Here is a 16348-nt window from a genome sequence, read left to right on the forward strand (position 1 = left end):
AGTATTGTGAGATGGCGCAACAAAAGTTAACGACTGAAACAACCTGTGAGATGCTGCAGGCTGGAGGAAGGAAGACTGAGCTTCACTAACTCAGATCTACCCGAGTGAAGAGGCACAGCTTAATTTCAAAGACCTGTTTGGTTCTGATGTGTCCTGCATTTTGACCAGTCAGCCTGGTATTTCAGCGGGACTGGCACGCAGCAGTGACTCGAGCCTCTTCTTTTCAACTAAAACACTGTCAAACAAAACAGAGCTCTGTCAAGAGTTTGGTGGCAAACTAACATGCTTTTCTTCGAGAACAACGCTAACAGCGATCGTCTACTGATGTTCAGCTCAAACAAATTGAAGCTTTTGTGGTAGCAGCAAACATGCACTGTCATTCTGATGTTCAGCAGTTACGCTAAAATACACAGGCTTGTTCCAGAAGGGCATTAACCTGGAAGTTTTTGCTACTAGATTATGCACAACTTTTCTTTAGTACATGCTGTCCTGTTGTGTCATAAGCTTGGTGTGGTTCCCTTCATCTACTTAGGCAGCAGTCTGTGTAGTATAGCAAACGTTTGTGCATAAATTTCATTCTCGGGTAGCAAGTAGTTTCAAATAGTGTTGTGCGGATCGATCCTGAAATAGCTATACTTCAGATACTAGATCTTTATGCTGTAAAATCGATTCTCAAATGAAAATAGATACTTTCGATACTTCAGTGTTTTGTGGTGATGTACATTAACAGGAATACTGTGGAAACTATTGATCTTGTCTAAATGACACGCTGCTGGTAGGAACTGTTTTTCCTTCCGCCATTTTTTTATTGGTTCTTATTTTTAAAATAAATCGCTAAGTGAGTCTTGTGTCTTGTATTTTTTAAGTTATAATTTTAAATGCACTACATTTTTTCTTTAAGATTTATCAGGCACTTAAGATGCATATGCTCAACGTATCAGTATCGCCAATACCAGTCTGAATTTTACTCTGTATCGGATCGAAAAGGAAATTAGTGGTCTTGAACATCACTAGTTTCAAACGTGTACAAAAACAGAAACGCAGGAGGGTCCAACTCATAATTCTGATTGTCAGTTACTAATTGAACAATAGATCATCAAGTAGATGTAATCTCTTTTGAAGATGTGGGTGGCTCTTAGAAGAGCCTTAGGGTTGAGGTGATGACAGCCAGTTTACTTGGAGCTGGTGTACTTGGTGACGGCCTTGGTGCCCTCAGACACAGCGTGCTTGGCCAGCTCTCCGGGCAGCAGCAGGCGGACGGCGGTCTGGATCTCCCTGGAGGTGATGGTGGACCTCTTGTTGTAGTGGGCCAGACGAGACGCTTCGCCGCCGATGCGCTCGAAGATGTCGTTGACGAACGAGTTCATGATGCTCATGGCCTTGGACGAGATGCCGGTGTCGGGGTGCACCTGCTTGAGCACCTTGTACACGTAGATGGCGTAGCTCTCCCTCCTGGTCTTTCTCCTCCTCTTGCCGCCTTTGCCGGCGGTCTTGGTCACGGCTTTCTTGGAGCCCTTCTTGGGCGCGGACTTGGCTGGCTCAGGCATTCTGCTGCGGTTGGTCAGAACGATGAAAGGTTTCCCCACGCTGGGAGGCTTGTATTTATACAAGCTGTATGCAAAGTCCGCTGTGTGGTCGCTCTCCTCTAATTGGATACGGCTCGCATGCGAAATGACTTTTCCGCGCCCCCTCCCCTCCTTTGACTGAAAACTGCCCGGCAACAGACCGGACCCTCTCAAATCAAGTGTTTTCTAACAGAGAAACTCTCCCTCTGCTCAGATCGTTTCTTTAGTGACAGAAATGGAACGAACACGCCAGGAATGCCATTTTGCACTAAAAGCATTTTTTTTTAGAAGAAAGAAAATAAAGCATCTGAATGTCCAAAAAAAAAAAAAAATCCATGAAATCTGCGCTCCGATTTTATTCAGTGGCAGATATTTAGGCGTGTAACGTAAATGTAAACCGTGGGAAAACAGCAAAGAACGTTTGTTTGTGTGCTCGCGCCTTTGCGTGCGTGTATGTGCTTGTGTTCTCGAGAAACATACCTTCACGCAACGGTGCAACAATAGAACACCTATGTTGAAAAACAGACACAAAGGACTAATCGACGCACATTGCGTGTCTCTTTTCCGTTTATTTAAATTTAAACAAAAGACATCCTTCGAGCCGGATTTGAACCAGCGACCTAAGGATCACTGAGCAATTCCCTCTACAGTCCTCCGCTCTACCAACTGAGCTATCGAAGGTGTTATAGCATGCGGGACTCTGTGTGTGTGTGTGTGTGTGTGTGTGTGTGTGTGTGTGTGTGTGTGTGTGTGTGTGTGTGTGTGTGTGTGTGTGTGTGTGTGTGTGTGTGTGTGTGTGTGTGTGTGTGTGTGTGTGTGTTGCTCTCATCAACACATACAGAACACACAGAGGGTTTAATTTTTTTTTTTTTTTAAAAGTTAAGTTCTCAATGATTATTTCATGAAGGTCCACAGTGAAGTTTTGAGGGAGACCTTGACATTTCTGCAGAGAAACGAGCTCCAGGAGGAACACTTATCTCACATTCCTCTGTGTTACATAACACAACAATGGACAATGCAACACGCGATATCACAACTTTATTGGGAGCCTTACTGCTATAGCTCTGAGACTGCAGGTTTACATGTAATGCTCTACAACATGACACCATTTGTCTGAGCATTGGCCTCGTCTTTTACAGGAACACCTTGATCCTGGGCCTCAGCCCCTGTAGTTTGTCGACATCCACCATCTTGATCTTTTCTTGAGCTCCCATCACACTCTGGTGGGCTTCGTCGAACAGCTCCGTCCCGATGGCGTCCCGGACTCGGTCCCGCCAGGCGCTCAGTTTGGGTCTTCCCTGGAAAACCTCCACGTCACATGCCACTGGCTGTTGGAGAGGAACACAGAGCAGATGGGCGAAGATGAACGCACGCTGCTTGTCTGTGCATTCGCAATGTGATTTCAGGGAAAGATAACAGAAACTTTGGGTCTCTGATGAAGTGATGCATCTATCCAGTCGCCGGCGCAGGTGTCGGATACCTTTTAACTGTTCGCTTATTTTTCAGTCAATCCACTTTTATTTGTAAAGCGCTGAACAAGATCCAAAGCTTTCTGTATGCATATATATACTGTATATGTAACAGTCTGTGTTCTCGTAGTTATGTTCTGGCATTGGCTTTTTGCAATAAACCGACAAACTGTCTGACGTCTCCACGCCGTGTATCGGGAGTGGACGTTACAATATGTTGTTGTATAATTATTCCAAAAATTATTTTTGAAATTTCAATAGACTCAAGTGTATTATAGAGGACTGTCTTGTTGGCTGTGTCTGTATGACGTAGTTTTGTGTTCATACTTTACTTGCAAAAAAAAAAAAAGGGGGTTTGGATGAAAGATGTAAAACTGAAATTGTGTCTACAAACCTGCATGATCTCCACGATGGCCACCAGGTCGGCCAGGGAGAGGTGGTCTCCAGCAATGAAGGGCCGGTCCTGCAGGAACTTTGCTTCAAAAACCCGGAGTGACTCGTTCAGATCTTCCAAGGCTGAATCGATCTTCTCCTTGGGCGTCTCCTCACCCAGGATTCGGGGAATCACAATCTGTAGGCGCAAGGAGCAAGGGGGCAAAGAGAGAAAGATATAGAAATACAACGACACAGCTGATTAAACCGTCACCAAAGAGGAGTGAGTTTGTGACGCACCACCGCAGCTGCCAGCTAACACACCTGCAGCCAGAAGACCCTCGTGCCGTGCCGGCGCATGGTCGAGTGCTGCCAGGACAGGTACTCGTTGACACGAGCGCGTTGCCGCAGGTCCACCGGGTACCAGTGGCTCGGAGTCTGAAACTTCTCTGCCAAGTACAGCAGAATGGCAATGCTGTGAGGGCAGACATTATTATTATTATTATTATTATTATTATTATTATTATTATTATTATTATTATTATTATTATTATTATTATTATAAATAAACATAAAGCCCAGAGATGTATGTGTTGGGCCATTGCAGCAGTCACCTCTCAGCCAGACAGAAGTCTCCGTCCTGCATGGCAGGAACTTTTGTTGTTGCTGTGATCTTTTCATACTCCTCTGTTTTGTGGCTACCTAAAATAAGGCAAGGCACACACACACACACACACACACACACACACACACACACACACACACACACACACACACACACACACACACACACACACGCGTAATGAAGGGGCGTCTTTAAAAAAACAACACACACACGGAATTATGTATTTTCTAAACATCAATTTACTGGATTATATCTGATCTATGTTTGGAAGAGGTGCGGCGTATTTGTAAAGCATCACTGTGTGCTGTGTCACAGCTACTGGATAAGAAAAGAACTACTCATGTTGTGTGTCTATTAAAATATTAGTATCAAAGAGATTCTTTGAATCTTGGGGATCTGTGATGACACGTCGTGTTTTCCATATTTAGACATACACAATTAAAAGTGCAGAAACCTAACAGCAGCAACAACAACAACAACTAGAAGACTAAGGCTACCTTAGAAGAAGTCAGCTGGTTATGTAGGAATGAAGCACCAACTTAAAACACATACAAAAACAATAACTGGAGAAGATGATAAATGTTTGAAAATTTCTTGTTAACAACAATGCAACTCATAACTGCTGAAACACAGTTTTGCAGTTCTGAATAAACCAACACACAGCATAGGTAAAATCAATCACTCAATCAATAAAAATCAATCAATAAAAATAAATAAATGGTGGAGCAACACTGACGTCACTAGCCCCAAGCAAACTTCAAATCAAAGTGTTTGACATCATGTCCAGGTCAAAAATGGATTGACGGTCCCCAGACTAGATGGTTGCTGGCCCGTGCACAGCCACAAACTCCGCTAAGAGACCCCGGAGGGTTGGACCGTCGAACTTTTCACCAACGGAACAGACAGAAGGCGCCCGACGGCAGATAGGAAAAAAATAAAATAAAATAAAATAAAACAAGCGAACGAATAAAAAAAAACAAACAAAACCGCAACAACAGCCCGTGAGCAGTCAAATGGTTTGCAGGATTGTGTGACGCAAGAGGCGGGACGTGAACTTGCCTTCGGCCAGGGAGATTTGCTTGAAGTCAAAGGGGATGTTGTTCTTCTTGGCGAAGATGTAGACGGACCTGCAGGGCTGCGAGAGCAGGTCCAGGTAGAGCTGCAGGGCCATGCTTCTCCCGGGACGCTCAGCCAGTCAGTGGTTCAGTAAGCGAGGCGAAGCGAAATCTTCCTCCGCAGAGCAGAGTGAAGAACGTCCAAAGCGCTCAGCTGAACTTGTGGGCGTGTCACACGCAGTGGCCAACAGCGCCACCACTGGCACTCCAGGCTTTGCAGTCAGAGGTTGTCCCAGAAACTTTTATCTCCTCCTCCTCTTCCTCCTCTTCCTTGTTTTCCTCCACCTCCTACTTATCCTACTCCTTCTCTTTTTCCTTCGGTGAAATATAAATATTGCTAAAAAAAAAAAAGAAAAAAAAGAAAAAAAAGAAAACCTATACAAGTAAAATACTAGAATTTGCTTTTAATTTGCATGATGAGATAACGAGATCTCTCCCAGCTGAAATAAAAAATGACACATTAAAAAAAGAATTGAATAAATAACAAACACAATAGAAAGAGGATTTGTAAAGTAACTTTGGGTCATTGAAAAGCGCTATATAAATAAAATAAATTATTATTATTAATATTATTATTATTATTATTATTGGATGGCTGTTAAATTACTGTTTTCACTAAGCAAATCCTGTTTGGCATTTTAATATGTGGGACGAGAGTCCAGACAGCGAGCTCTTGCACAACCATTGGCGCTCCAGCAGCACCAACGGTTTCCAGGCTGCAGGGATCTGGGTGAAAGTTTACCCACTGTTATATCATCACAACTCAAAAAATAAAAACACATTGCCTGGTTCATTCTTTGTGTGTCCGGCCACTTGTATGGCCACAAAGTTGTCGACTTACATGACATTTGCATTTTTAATAGAGAAGAAATTAGTTCATTACTCTTACAGCCCTAAAATAAGCCTCCTTCCACATCTTTGCACTGAATCCTGGATGTGTGGTTTTTAGGTTTTTGGACTGAGTCCTGATGCTGCGTCCTTCTTGTCCACTTGTAAATAAGACCTTTGGGACCTGCCGGCATTCACTGACACTGAATATTTGCACCCTCGTTGAACTTGTTAAAAAAAACAACGTACCATCACAGTAGGTGTGGACTAGTCTGAAAAGTGTCAATGTAACTCCTGTTGTTGCCACACAGGGGAGACAGAATGGAATTATTTTCCTCCACTCTTTTTTCCTCCAATCTGGAGAAAATTTCAACGTTCACGTTTTCGACTTTTAGAATTTGAACAGATGACATCAATGCATCACAAAGAAAAACCTCTGATGAGAAGCAAACAATTAAATTATGATTATAATATGAATTACATATACATAATAATTTATATCATTCTGATAATTATATTAGGAAAATAATAATTAATCATAAAATTATATTATTTATTGTCATCATTTATTTATTCAAAATATATATTCATATTAATATGAATATAAATTAATTCATAATTTAGAATTATCAATGATAAAAAAAAAATCATTATAAAAACTCAAAACGTTTAAACACATTCAATTTGTAGACTTTTGGACACAGAAAATTTTTTTTTTCTATAAGTCAGGACGGTCCACATTTTTTTTTTTCACAAAGGACGCACACAGGTTCATTTCATCAGTGAGAAAATGTTTATTGCTTTACATCAGTGTTCTGTCCATCAAACATGATGGCGCAAGACAGACATTTTAAAAAATTTTTTTTTAGCCATCTTTAAATAAAAAAAAAAAAAAGAACTTCTTAAAAATATGTGTTTGACCATTGAGATGCTGATACTGCGGCGTTCCAGTATTATTTTCACAAAATCACTACAGTAAGAGAAATGTATATTTTTGAAATATCTGGACTGATCTGCGTGCTGTGCAAGTGCTCATCTATTTTTCAAGACTAGAGCTGATTCCTTGTATTTTATGTATTTGTTTTTTTTCCCGTGTCTGATGAGAACGTTCAGAGAACACTGGCGGCGGGACATCACTCACAGGAAGCTCATGACAGTTCCTTTCTTGCCAACCTGGTGAAGCTGCAGGGCGTGGAAGAGGATGACGATCCTGCAAGAGGGAAGGAGAGAGAGAGGAAGAGAGAGAGAGCGAGAGAAAGAGAGAGAGAGAGAGCACAGCTGTCGTTAGTGACGTTCGGCAGTCTTCTCTGAAAATTAAAAAAACAACAACCAAGAAATAAACTTAAATGATCAACGTCAAGCTATTATATATAAGCTATTAGCTATAATAATAATAAATAATAATAAAACTTTATTTGTACAGCGCTAAATCACAACCAAAGGCGTCTTGAAGTGCTTTATACAATCAGACCAAGCCCCTGGATTGTAAAAGCAGAAAACTGAAAAATAAATGCTAATATATTTACACAGTCAATTTTTCAACTAAGTAGATTGAATTGTCCGCCCGGGAATAAATAAAAGTTTTTTGTTTTTGTTTTTTTTAATTTTAAATGTCTGCATAACGTCTCAGTAACGCAGGTCATTGTGGTCTTGAAGTGTTGAGATGAAGATGACTAAGCTTCTTCACCAGGCTACCATCCAATCTGGCGGCCCATTCATTTCAATAGAAATTGTTAGTTAGCTAGGTAGCTACTTAGCAACTTTGCCAAAAAAATCCACCATTTTGAAATGGCCTCCTGGTTACTTTGGCATCATGAGGCCCCCATAGAGCATGTGCAGTTGTGTCACTTCCCATTATGTGTCTCTACGTCTCGTGACGCATCAGGATGCACCAGCCAATCAGAACAAGCGGAGACGCAGCAGTAAAAATCTCTGATGTTGGGGGCTTTATAGTTTGTTTTTTTCCAATACAAATTAAAAGTCCACAACATAAAAATCTAAAATTTACAATAGAAAGGTCGTCCTGTCAGCCACAAAGCTGATTGGACTGCTTGATGAATCTGATACCCGGAAGCTCACCTGTCCTCCGCCAGGCCCAGCTCTCCGGTCAGGAAGGAGAAGATCTTGGCGCTGTGCTCCTTGTTCTTGTCGGCGTTGTCGGTGGCGCCGATGGCCGACACGGACAGCAACACACAGGGGGAGCAGGAGCCGCCGACCAGCATCGGCTGATTGGCCTTCACCACCACGTTCATTCGCTAGGGGGCGACCAAATAGAAGCAGAGAGGGTCAGGTTGGACTGGACAGGAAGTGAGGGAGGCTTTGTTGACAAAACACAGGTTGAGCGCGAGTCTCTGAGCAGAGGAAGGCTCAAGGTGAAGAATGAACAACAAGCAAGTGCGAACCAAGTGTTCAGAGTCCACAGAACTCATCAAAAACACCTCAAGTTAGGTTACTTATAAAGTGGCTGCAGAGTGTTTGGTGTGAGAAGTTTGGTTGAGTTGATCACCTGTGACCAGGTGCGTGCAGGATTCAACAGCTATGGACACTCCCCCAATCTCCCTTCTGCAGAATCATGTCAGAAGGGAACATGTTGCTGCTTCATTCTCACTATGTTTTGTTTCAACTCTCCCAAAGCTTCAGTTTGTTGCAGTGCGACTGGCTGTGTTGCTTCCCTCAGAGTCGGCCTCTGACAGTGTTTCATCACATCACAGCCAGTTTTAAGCGGTGCAGTGCCGCCGTCAGGCTTCAGAACCAGCAACAAGCACAATCCAACAACTTTTACCGCTTTAAACAACCAGTCACTCCTCAAACCAACCGGCCAGGCTTCTGCAGATTTTTTTAAATGCGTAATTTGCCATTTAAACTGAATTTCACAACATTCACCATATCAGAATCCGATTGTATTGCCAGGTATGTGTAAACATACCAGGAATTTGACTCTGGTGTTTCTGGGCATGCAAAGAAAAGACAAGGAAAATAGGAAAACAGATTAAGAAAATGAATAAATTAGGAAACGGAAAATGTATGTACATTGTGTGTCACAACACAAACCCTGAGACCCAGATGCACGTTCCTATCAGAAGTGTTTAGTACCAGTTTAAAATGATGAATGAATAAATATCACAAGCCATGTGCCTTTCCTACGGCCTCGTGCAGAGTAGGCGACCGACAAGCCAATAAAAATCACTGCCTTTCCAGGGGCGCGAGGGGCAAAGTTCAGGCTGCCCGTCGATTGGCTGACGTCACCGGAGATTTTCCTTCAGTTATTGGTTTGGGGGGGAAATTAACAGACAGTGACTGGCTACGAGAAAAAGCTGGTTCAACACCAGGACACACTGGCGGAACCGAACGGGACTGGACCGGAACGAGACTCTCCGGTGTCCGGATACTCTCACCTCGTCGGGTTTCCCCAGCGTGGCCGCCACACAGGAGCTCAGCTTCCTCAGGAAATCCTCCGAGAAGCGGCTGCCCGCCAAGTTGGTCTGAACCTCGACGAAAGGCATCGTAGGAGCGCTGGTTCTGCTGGTTCTGGAACAGAAGCTGCAGGAGAGGTGGAGAGGCGACACGTTCCGATACAGCCGACTTCCTGCTGATGTGACGTCAAAATACACGTGTCTAGGTCCCGATCAATCGAATTTAGTGCACAAAAAGTGTTGAATTCAAGATGTCTGTATTTATTGTGTATAAATAATATTTAACAACTGCGTGACATAAGGGACCAAGGAGTTGTTGTTGGTGTTGTGTTGCCGTGATTTTTTATTTTTATTTTTAGTGATTTTATTTTGAAAGGAATGCCCGGATCTACGGCTGACTGGACAGTCAAACATTTCCGATTCTGTCTGGTCAGCGAGACCACCGAGCGCCCTCCGTTGGTGATTTGGTTGACTTTGGTTACTACAACTAAAAGGTACATGATTTTCTTTTTGACATTCCCAATGTGCAAATTGCTGCGTTGACCAAATAATGGTAAAATAATCAATAATTGGAAAAAAAAAATCGTTTAGTAATCAAAGAACTAATCATTAGATTTATAAAAATGGTTATGTTAATCTTTAAAAAAAAAATAAAAATGTTTTGCTCACCCAACACACTAATTAAAATATGAACTATAATAAGTGTATTACATCGTATTGCTTTGATATTGCCCTCTATACATTTACTGTTCTAGAATTCATACTCTATGAGGTGGATTTTGTGCGGTGACACCCACTATGGGTGTTATTATGGGTATTATGTTGTTCAGTTGTCCAGTATGACAATAGGCAACAAAGACAAAGAACAATGAAAAGGCGTATGTGCATGTGGATAGCAGCTGTTTATTGAAGGTTTATTACTGTACAATAAGCAAAACATATTTCCAGGGTCACCAGGCTGTCAGTCAGTCAGTCAGTCAGTCAGTCAGCAACAGAAACACAATCGACAGACTCACAACAGTATGTAACACTTTCTGCGTTGTGTTGTTTAAATAAATGTCAGTGATGATGAACATAGTCTACTAGCTGGCACCAAAGTCTTCACACCAGCGACGTCACACCTACAGGAAGAAAAAAACAACACAAACGCACACATTTATAATCTAAACTTGTCATTTTTTTAAGCCTATTTAAAAGTGTCTCATTAAAAAAAACAAAAAAAAACATACTGAAGAAAAGTCATAGGCAGTTTGGAAATAAAAGGCCAAATATATGAGACAGCTCAGTATTCTGTACCATCAGTTGCTCACCGTGAGAGTGTTTGCACTGTTTCAGGGCCTCGCTGAAGCCTTCACACAAAGTTAAGTCAGTCTGACTGGTGGCGCAGTCCAGGAACTGTCGCACCTCAAAGTGACAGGGGCCCGGCTGGGACGGAGCAGGACGAGGAGGCTCCTGGAAGCAGACAGGGAGTGGATGTTCAGACGTGACAATTTTAGTCTATAGGTTTCTTTTTCTTTTTTTTTAATATACTGTTGTATATCACACTGTCTGTCTGTTGTACAAAATGATCTATAGATAAATGCAAGAGCCATAATTTATGTTTTGTACCTCGAGAGGGCAGCCAAATGTAATTTGTATGATCATTTTTTTTGGAAGTCAAAGGTTTCCTCAGGTGTTGTAAACCCCTCAGCCAGTAGTAGCTCTGTTACGATGACCTATCAGACTCCCTGAAGTCTAGGGAGGTTCTATCTGTGTACCTGGTAGGTTGGCCTGGCTGGCTCCGGGCTGCTGCTGCTGCTACTGCTGCTTCCGCCGCTGAACGCTCCAGTCAGAGCGCTGCCCATGACGTGGCCCACGGCCGAGCCCACAGCCACGCCAGCGGCGGTGGTGGCCATCTGAGCCATGAGGCCCGGACCCTGGGACGGCGCCGGGGGCGGGGCCAAGGCAGAGGGAGGTGGGTGTGCAGGAGGCGGCGGGTGTGCAGGAGGTGCAGGGCTAGACAGGCAAAACAACCACAACGACTTGATGTGAATCAGAGGTTTGGGGCAATCAGAAAAAAAGTCAATAACACAATCAGGCAAGAGAAAATACTTTACTTTACAGCTAAAAAGCTGAAACATGAAGGATCTGTCAAAAGTTGTGTAACAGTTGTGTAATTCTCCTCCAGTGTCGACCTGCAGGAGTGTTGCACTGATGATGTAGACTTCCAAACAGCAAAAACAACAAAAAATAAATACTGGTACTGCCAGTAACATTTTCAACATTTATGGAGAGAGTTTATCCCTCCATAAACTCCAAATGGTTCAGAACTCTGCTGACCGCCTCCTCACTCACACCAGGTCCCGCGATCACATCACTCCTATTCTGCAGTCTCTTCACTGGCTCCCCATCAAACACCGCATCTGCTTCAAAATACTCCTCCTCACCTTTAAAGCTCTCCACCCCCCACCCCAGTATTCATACTGATTGAAATTTTGACTGATTATTCAATCGAAATTTCAAGTTAATTGTTATGTTGTTTATGGTAAAGTAAAGTCAGTAACTAAACACGTTGAGATTCTTTACTCTTCACATCAAGCCAATGCAAGTCCGCTATATCTTCAAACCATCGTGGCAAACTATTTTTTTTTTTTTTTTTTTACTACTTTACTTTTTAAAAAGACACGTCACTCTTTGACTGGAGAGGGTCAGGTGATTCTTTCCCTCCACGGACTTTTCGAGAATTGTCGACTTCGTTCCTGGTGACCTTGCCGTGACCCCCCCAAAACTGACCGCAGCCTCCTTGACTCGAACATATGCATGATGCAAGCATGGACTTCCGGTACACGCGACCAAGGTGTCACCGGGACGCGCGGACAGAAACACGAGCCTTTCGGACGCTGTTCTGAAACTTTCTGTTTGTCGACGTGTGTTGTTACCTGGCCGCCGGAGGACGGCTGCGGCTTCCTCTCACCATTGGCAGAACCGGAAGTGGACTTTAGCGTGACGGTGGGCAGTTATTTTTTTTTAGAGAGGCTCCGACAGCCTTCAGGTCGCTTCTGCAGAGAAAACTAAAGCCCCAGAAAACCTCCGACGAGGACCAGGAGCCGCCGGCTCATGTCACGTGCTGCCCGTCTGCCACTGACTTTGTTCGGTCTTGCGGCCGACTGAGAGGAGAGCCCTGATTAGCCAGTGGGACGCAACCGGCTGTTGTCATTGGCTTGTCATAGTGCAGGAACACGGCCACCCTTTCTTCTTCGTTGGTATTTGACATTTCTGACAGTCCAGTCGCCACCTAGTGGTCATGGGTTAATACTAACTGTTTTCGTCTCAAGAAAAATAAAAGGTATCAGTTTTTCTTACCCGGCCTTTAATGACGATTTCCCCCATCTCCTGCACTTTAAATGCTGCTGTAATTAGACTTTCCCCCCCTATTGATAAATTCGTATTTAGAGCTTAACGGATTAGACAAAAAATAAAAACAGGAAAATCCGGGGATTTTTTTTTTTTAAATAAATATTTCTTTAAACGTATGCGGACCTTGAAGATATAATAATTTCAATCAAGTAATTTTTATCTGCAGGGCACGGAAAGTGTGTCATTATTCACAAACATTTCAAGTGACGGTAATGAACGGGAACAACTGTCAAAATTAATTGTAACGTCTAAATTCGGGTCTCCAACACAGGTGGCGCTGTTGTCTATATTGTGTTATTATTATACGACTCATTTCTGCTGGGGCGAATACGCTGGATGATTCTGCTGATCCACGAAGAAGCCTGGACCACTCGGATCCCCCCTCCCCTGCTCTTCCAGCTGGCCGTGTTTTCGGGTCACGGTGCTTCTGTTGTGTTGTTGTTTTTTCCGCTCAATTCTGAGTAAGGATGACGGACGTCCACTCCCATGTCGCCTCCATTATGGAGGTCCTGGCCAACGCTGCCGTGGCTGAGATCTGCAAAGTTGTGGACGACGGCTACGCGGTGGTCCAGCTGGAGATGTCCCGTAGCCAGAAGGAGAAGGAGGTGCTGAGGAGGAAGATCAAGCTGTTGGAGCTGCAGGTGGCCCGTTACCGGAGCGAGAGGCTGCGGGGCGCCGAGGGCGGCTCCGCCGGCGGTCGCTTCCCGTCGGTGCGCCTCCTCAGCCGGCAGAGCAGGGAGCCGCCGGCCGGTAGGTGGAACCCGCCGCGTAGGCATAACACAACTTCATCGTCCTGCCAGTGGAAAACTTATCTTGGGGTATAGCCAATGAGAACCCTAGAAACTCTGTACAGCAGCTAAATATTTCTAAGCAATACAGTCAATAACAAATGATGGGGGTTAAAAAAGAGTAACACTTTGGTGTGGCCCTAATACTCCTCCCAGTCCCACAGGTACAGTCAGTAGGTGAGGTGGGTGGCCAGAGTCAAGGGTGAGATTTTTTTCCACGACCACACTTGAAACCGAGGGATGTGGGGGGAAGGGAGGGGCACTTAAAAGTTACAGAGAATACGTAGTGTGTCATAATGTAATATCATTTGGATGATTGATGGTCCTCTTTTTGATAAAAGCCATACTGTTTGTTGTCTGCAATGTTTCAGTGGCTCTCAGTTGTATTTAGACTCACAGTAACATAACTTCGCACAGCTTTATTAACCCTGTTTGTGATGTGCTGTATTTTCCTTCTGCTCTCGCACCAGATCATGGTGTGTGACTGCTGAACAGCAACTGCCAGTTGGCAGTGAAAAGGAAAACTGGAATTGGTCTCCAGATTATTTTAGAATCACATGGCGACTTCTTTATCTGCTCCAAGGGCTGCTGCAGCAAGCCCGGACCAGGTTCCTGAACCGAGGTCCAGTGACTCAGCAATCTGTGAAGAAGAATCAGCACATTGTCCTGGACCAGGACCCTGACCAGGAGGTAGTCACCACCACCAAGTCAGAGGTACCACAGCTACACCTGTCATGTCTAATGGTTTATATTCTTATAAACTCAAATCAGTTGTTTTTTTTTTATCCATTGTTAAACATATTTTTAAGTTGTTAACAAATAATAACAAAAAACGAACTGTTCTTTCCTTTTAGCCTGTTGAACCTGAGGACGACGTCGAACTCCGCATTGTTAAGGTGGAGGGTGCAACTGACAGTGCAACCCACCAGATGGCAGCAGACACCTGCAGCGACGCGGGGCCTACTGATCGTTGTAGCACTGTGGAGGTCATGGTACCAGACGTCCTTGCCTTAATCGGCGACAGTGCAGCTGATAAAGACCAAAGACTGGACCTCACCACCCAGGTGGTGCAAACAGGAAGTGATGTCAGAAGAGCCGCAACCGTGCCGCCTCCCCTGGATGGTCCAGCTTGCAGGGACATGTTTGAACCCTCTCTTTTGGACGTGATTGTCATCGACGGAGGGATGGGCCTGAACAATGAGGCAGACAATAGCGTGGGTCAGCGTTCTGGACTGGAGCCAGCCAAGACCCGAGAGGCGTCTCCTGACCGACCAGGAGCTTCTGGCCATGGTGGGTCCACAGGCACCATCTCCTCCAGCCAGGCGCCGCCCGCTACCGCAGCTCTGGCCCCACCCAACAACCACTTCCACATGGCCTTCTATCAGGCTGTCACCATGGAACGGCCGTACGGCTGCACCAGCTGTACCAAGCGCTTCTTCCTGGAGTCGGACCTGCAGAAGCACCTGGCCCGGCATACCCGGGAGAAGCCTTACACCTGCAAGCTCTGTGGCAAGAGCTTTGTGTGCCAGAGCCAGCTGGACATCCACGGCAACGTGCATACGGGCGAGAGGCCCTTTAGATGCTCCGTCTGCAACCGTCACTTCTCGCACCCCAGCAACCTGAAAAGGCACCAGAAGATGCAGCACTGATTCCCAAAGACCCAACCTGACTCGACCCTGGCGGGGAAGTGTGGAAGTCTTGCAGACACAGGTCTGCAAGAAAATGTTGATGGTCAAAAAATAAAGAACACACCTGACTTTTTGACCTTCACAGCTCCAGTTTAAAGTCAAACCAAAAGCAGCCTGCCAGTTAGGACTGACTACCGAACTTTGATACATTTGTAGCAGCGAGCGAAATGCTCTGGTCCTATCGTTTGACCTTTCAAATATCGTTTGACCTTTCAGAGTCAAATTGCTCAGCGTCTCAAATTACTCAGCGTCTGCGTGAAAAGGGTTTGGTGCTCTGCTGACGTCAGCATCTCGTATAAAAAATGCACCTTCGTCTTCTATAGAGTTTTTTTTGTTGTCCATGTCAGTTCTGGGTGAGCTGTGATCCAATAAAAAGTGATCCAGTTGGTTACATTCATACGTCAGTCTGTCCTTTCATGAATCAATGAATCTTTTCAATTTTTAGGAAATGAATTGTCCCACTAACTACGAGCCATTGGCATGGAGGTAAATACTAATAATAATGATAAAAAGAAGAACATATAATTTTAGATTGTCATTGAAAATGAAAAACTGTTGTGTTTTCATTCACTAAACATTTATATTGTCGTAAAGATCAGAAGCTGCCCCCACAAATTATTAAACTTGGAGAAAATAAGTTTATGGGCAAGCAAGTGCATACACATGCTTGTGCAAAAATGGTCATGATTGCAGTTATACCCTGTAAACAGACCTGCACTTGGGTTCAAAACCATATAGAAAGTATGAGAAATGTGTGATGACACATTAATAAAAAAATTGCAGTGTGTATTTATTGCACATGTGTATGTAGTTGCACACGTTCAAGCTGATATCGATGTTTGCGAGTTTTGATTACAAACGATGGATGTACCCAGCCTGAAATTATGTTGTTTAAATGATGTATTCATCTCAACATCTCAACTTCCTCTTGGAAAATAATAATAATAATAGTAATAATAATAATAATAATAATAATAATAATAAACTGTGAGGCGGTGCAGTGGTTAGTGCTGCCACCTCACAGCAAGAAGGTTGTGGGTTTGATTCTGTGCCTGGGAGAATGAGGAAGTGAAGGGACTTAGCTGAGGC

The 16348-nt window shown here is 44.0% G+C and overlaps 5 protein-coding genes, 1 long non-coding RNA gene and 1 other non-coding gene across 7 annotated transcripts in view; 1 reads left to right on the plus strand and 6 right to left on the minus strand.

The window, feature by feature from the left end:
• LOC142903286 (uncharacterized) overlaps positions 1-16348 on the minus strand; it is a 153891-nt gene that overhangs the window by 21257 nt on the left and 116286 nt on the right. The window lies entirely within an intron of this gene.
• On the minus strand, positions 1109-1572 carry LOC142903279 (histone H2B 1/2-like). The gene has a single exon (XM_076048831.1). It carries the CDS (start codon positions 1545-1547, stop codon positions 1173-1175), a length of 375 nt encoding a protein of 124 aa, XP_075904946.1. The 5' UTR covers positions 1548-1572; the 3' UTR covers positions 1109-1172.
• trnay-gua (transfer RNA tyrosine (anticodon GUA)) lies at positions 2158-2246 on the minus strand. The gene is given in 2 exon segments: positions 2158-2193; positions 2210-2246. It is a non-coding gene; the product is annotated as a tRNA-Tyr (tRNA).
• gstt1b (glutathione S-transferase theta 1b) lies at positions 2589-5351 on the minus strand. Its single transcript, XM_076048820.1, has 5 exons — positions 5087-5351; positions 4021-4104; positions 3731-3881; positions 3429-3605; positions 2589-2893 (listed from the first exon to the last, which is right to left on the minus strand). Exons 1-5 carry the CDS (start codon positions 5200-5202, stop codon positions 2699-2701), a joined length of 723 nt encoding a protein of 240 aa, XP_075904935.1. The 5' UTR covers positions 5203-5351; the 3' UTR covers positions 2589-2698.
• The window catches only part of ddt (D-dopachrome tautomerase), a 76398-nt gene continuing 66798 nt past the window's right edge, over positions 6749-16348 (minus strand). Inside the window, exons 2-4 of the mRNA XM_076048834.1 lie at positions 9370-9514; positions 8054-8229; positions 6749-7184 (exon numbers count right to left, since the gene is read on the minus strand). Of these exons, the coding sequence (XP_075904949.1) occupies positions 7112-7184; positions 8054-8229; positions 9370-9477 (357 nt within the window). The 5' untranslated portion in view covers positions 9478-9514 and the 3' untranslated portion in view covers positions 6749-7111. The remainder of the gene's footprint in view (positions 7185-8053; positions 8230-9369; positions 9515-16348) is intronic.
• Positions 10271-12569, minus strand: chchd10 (coiled-coil-helix-coiled-coil-helix domain containing 10). The gene is made up of 4 exons (XM_076048828.1): positions 12306-12569; positions 11145-11382; positions 10698-10839; positions 10271-10508 (listed from the first exon to the last, which is right to left on the minus strand). Exons 1-4 carry the CDS (start codon positions 12341-12343, stop codon positions 10489-10491), a joined length of 438 nt encoding a protein of 145 aa, XP_075904943.1. The 5' UTR covers positions 12344-12569; the 3' UTR covers positions 10271-10488.
• Positions 12982-15658, plus strand: LOC142903262 (uncharacterized). Its single transcript, XM_076048810.1, has 3 exons — positions 12982-13533; positions 14155-14285; positions 14426-15658. Exons 1-3 carry the CDS (start codon positions 13251-13253, stop codon positions 15218-15220), a joined length of 1209 nt encoding a protein of 402 aa, XP_075904925.1. The 5' UTR covers positions 12982-13250; the 3' UTR covers positions 15221-15658.

Source organism: Nelusetta ayraudi, unplaced genomic scaffold (genome assembly GCF_046127955.1).
Source record: "Nelusetta ayraudi isolate G7.1 ecotype Tasmania unplaced genomic scaffold, CSIRO-AGI_Nayr_v1 ptg000109l, whole genome shotgun sequence".
NCBI classification, from domain to species: Eukaryota; Metazoa; Chordata; class Actinopteri; order Tetraodontiformes; family Monacanthidae; genus Nelusetta; species Nelusetta ayraudi.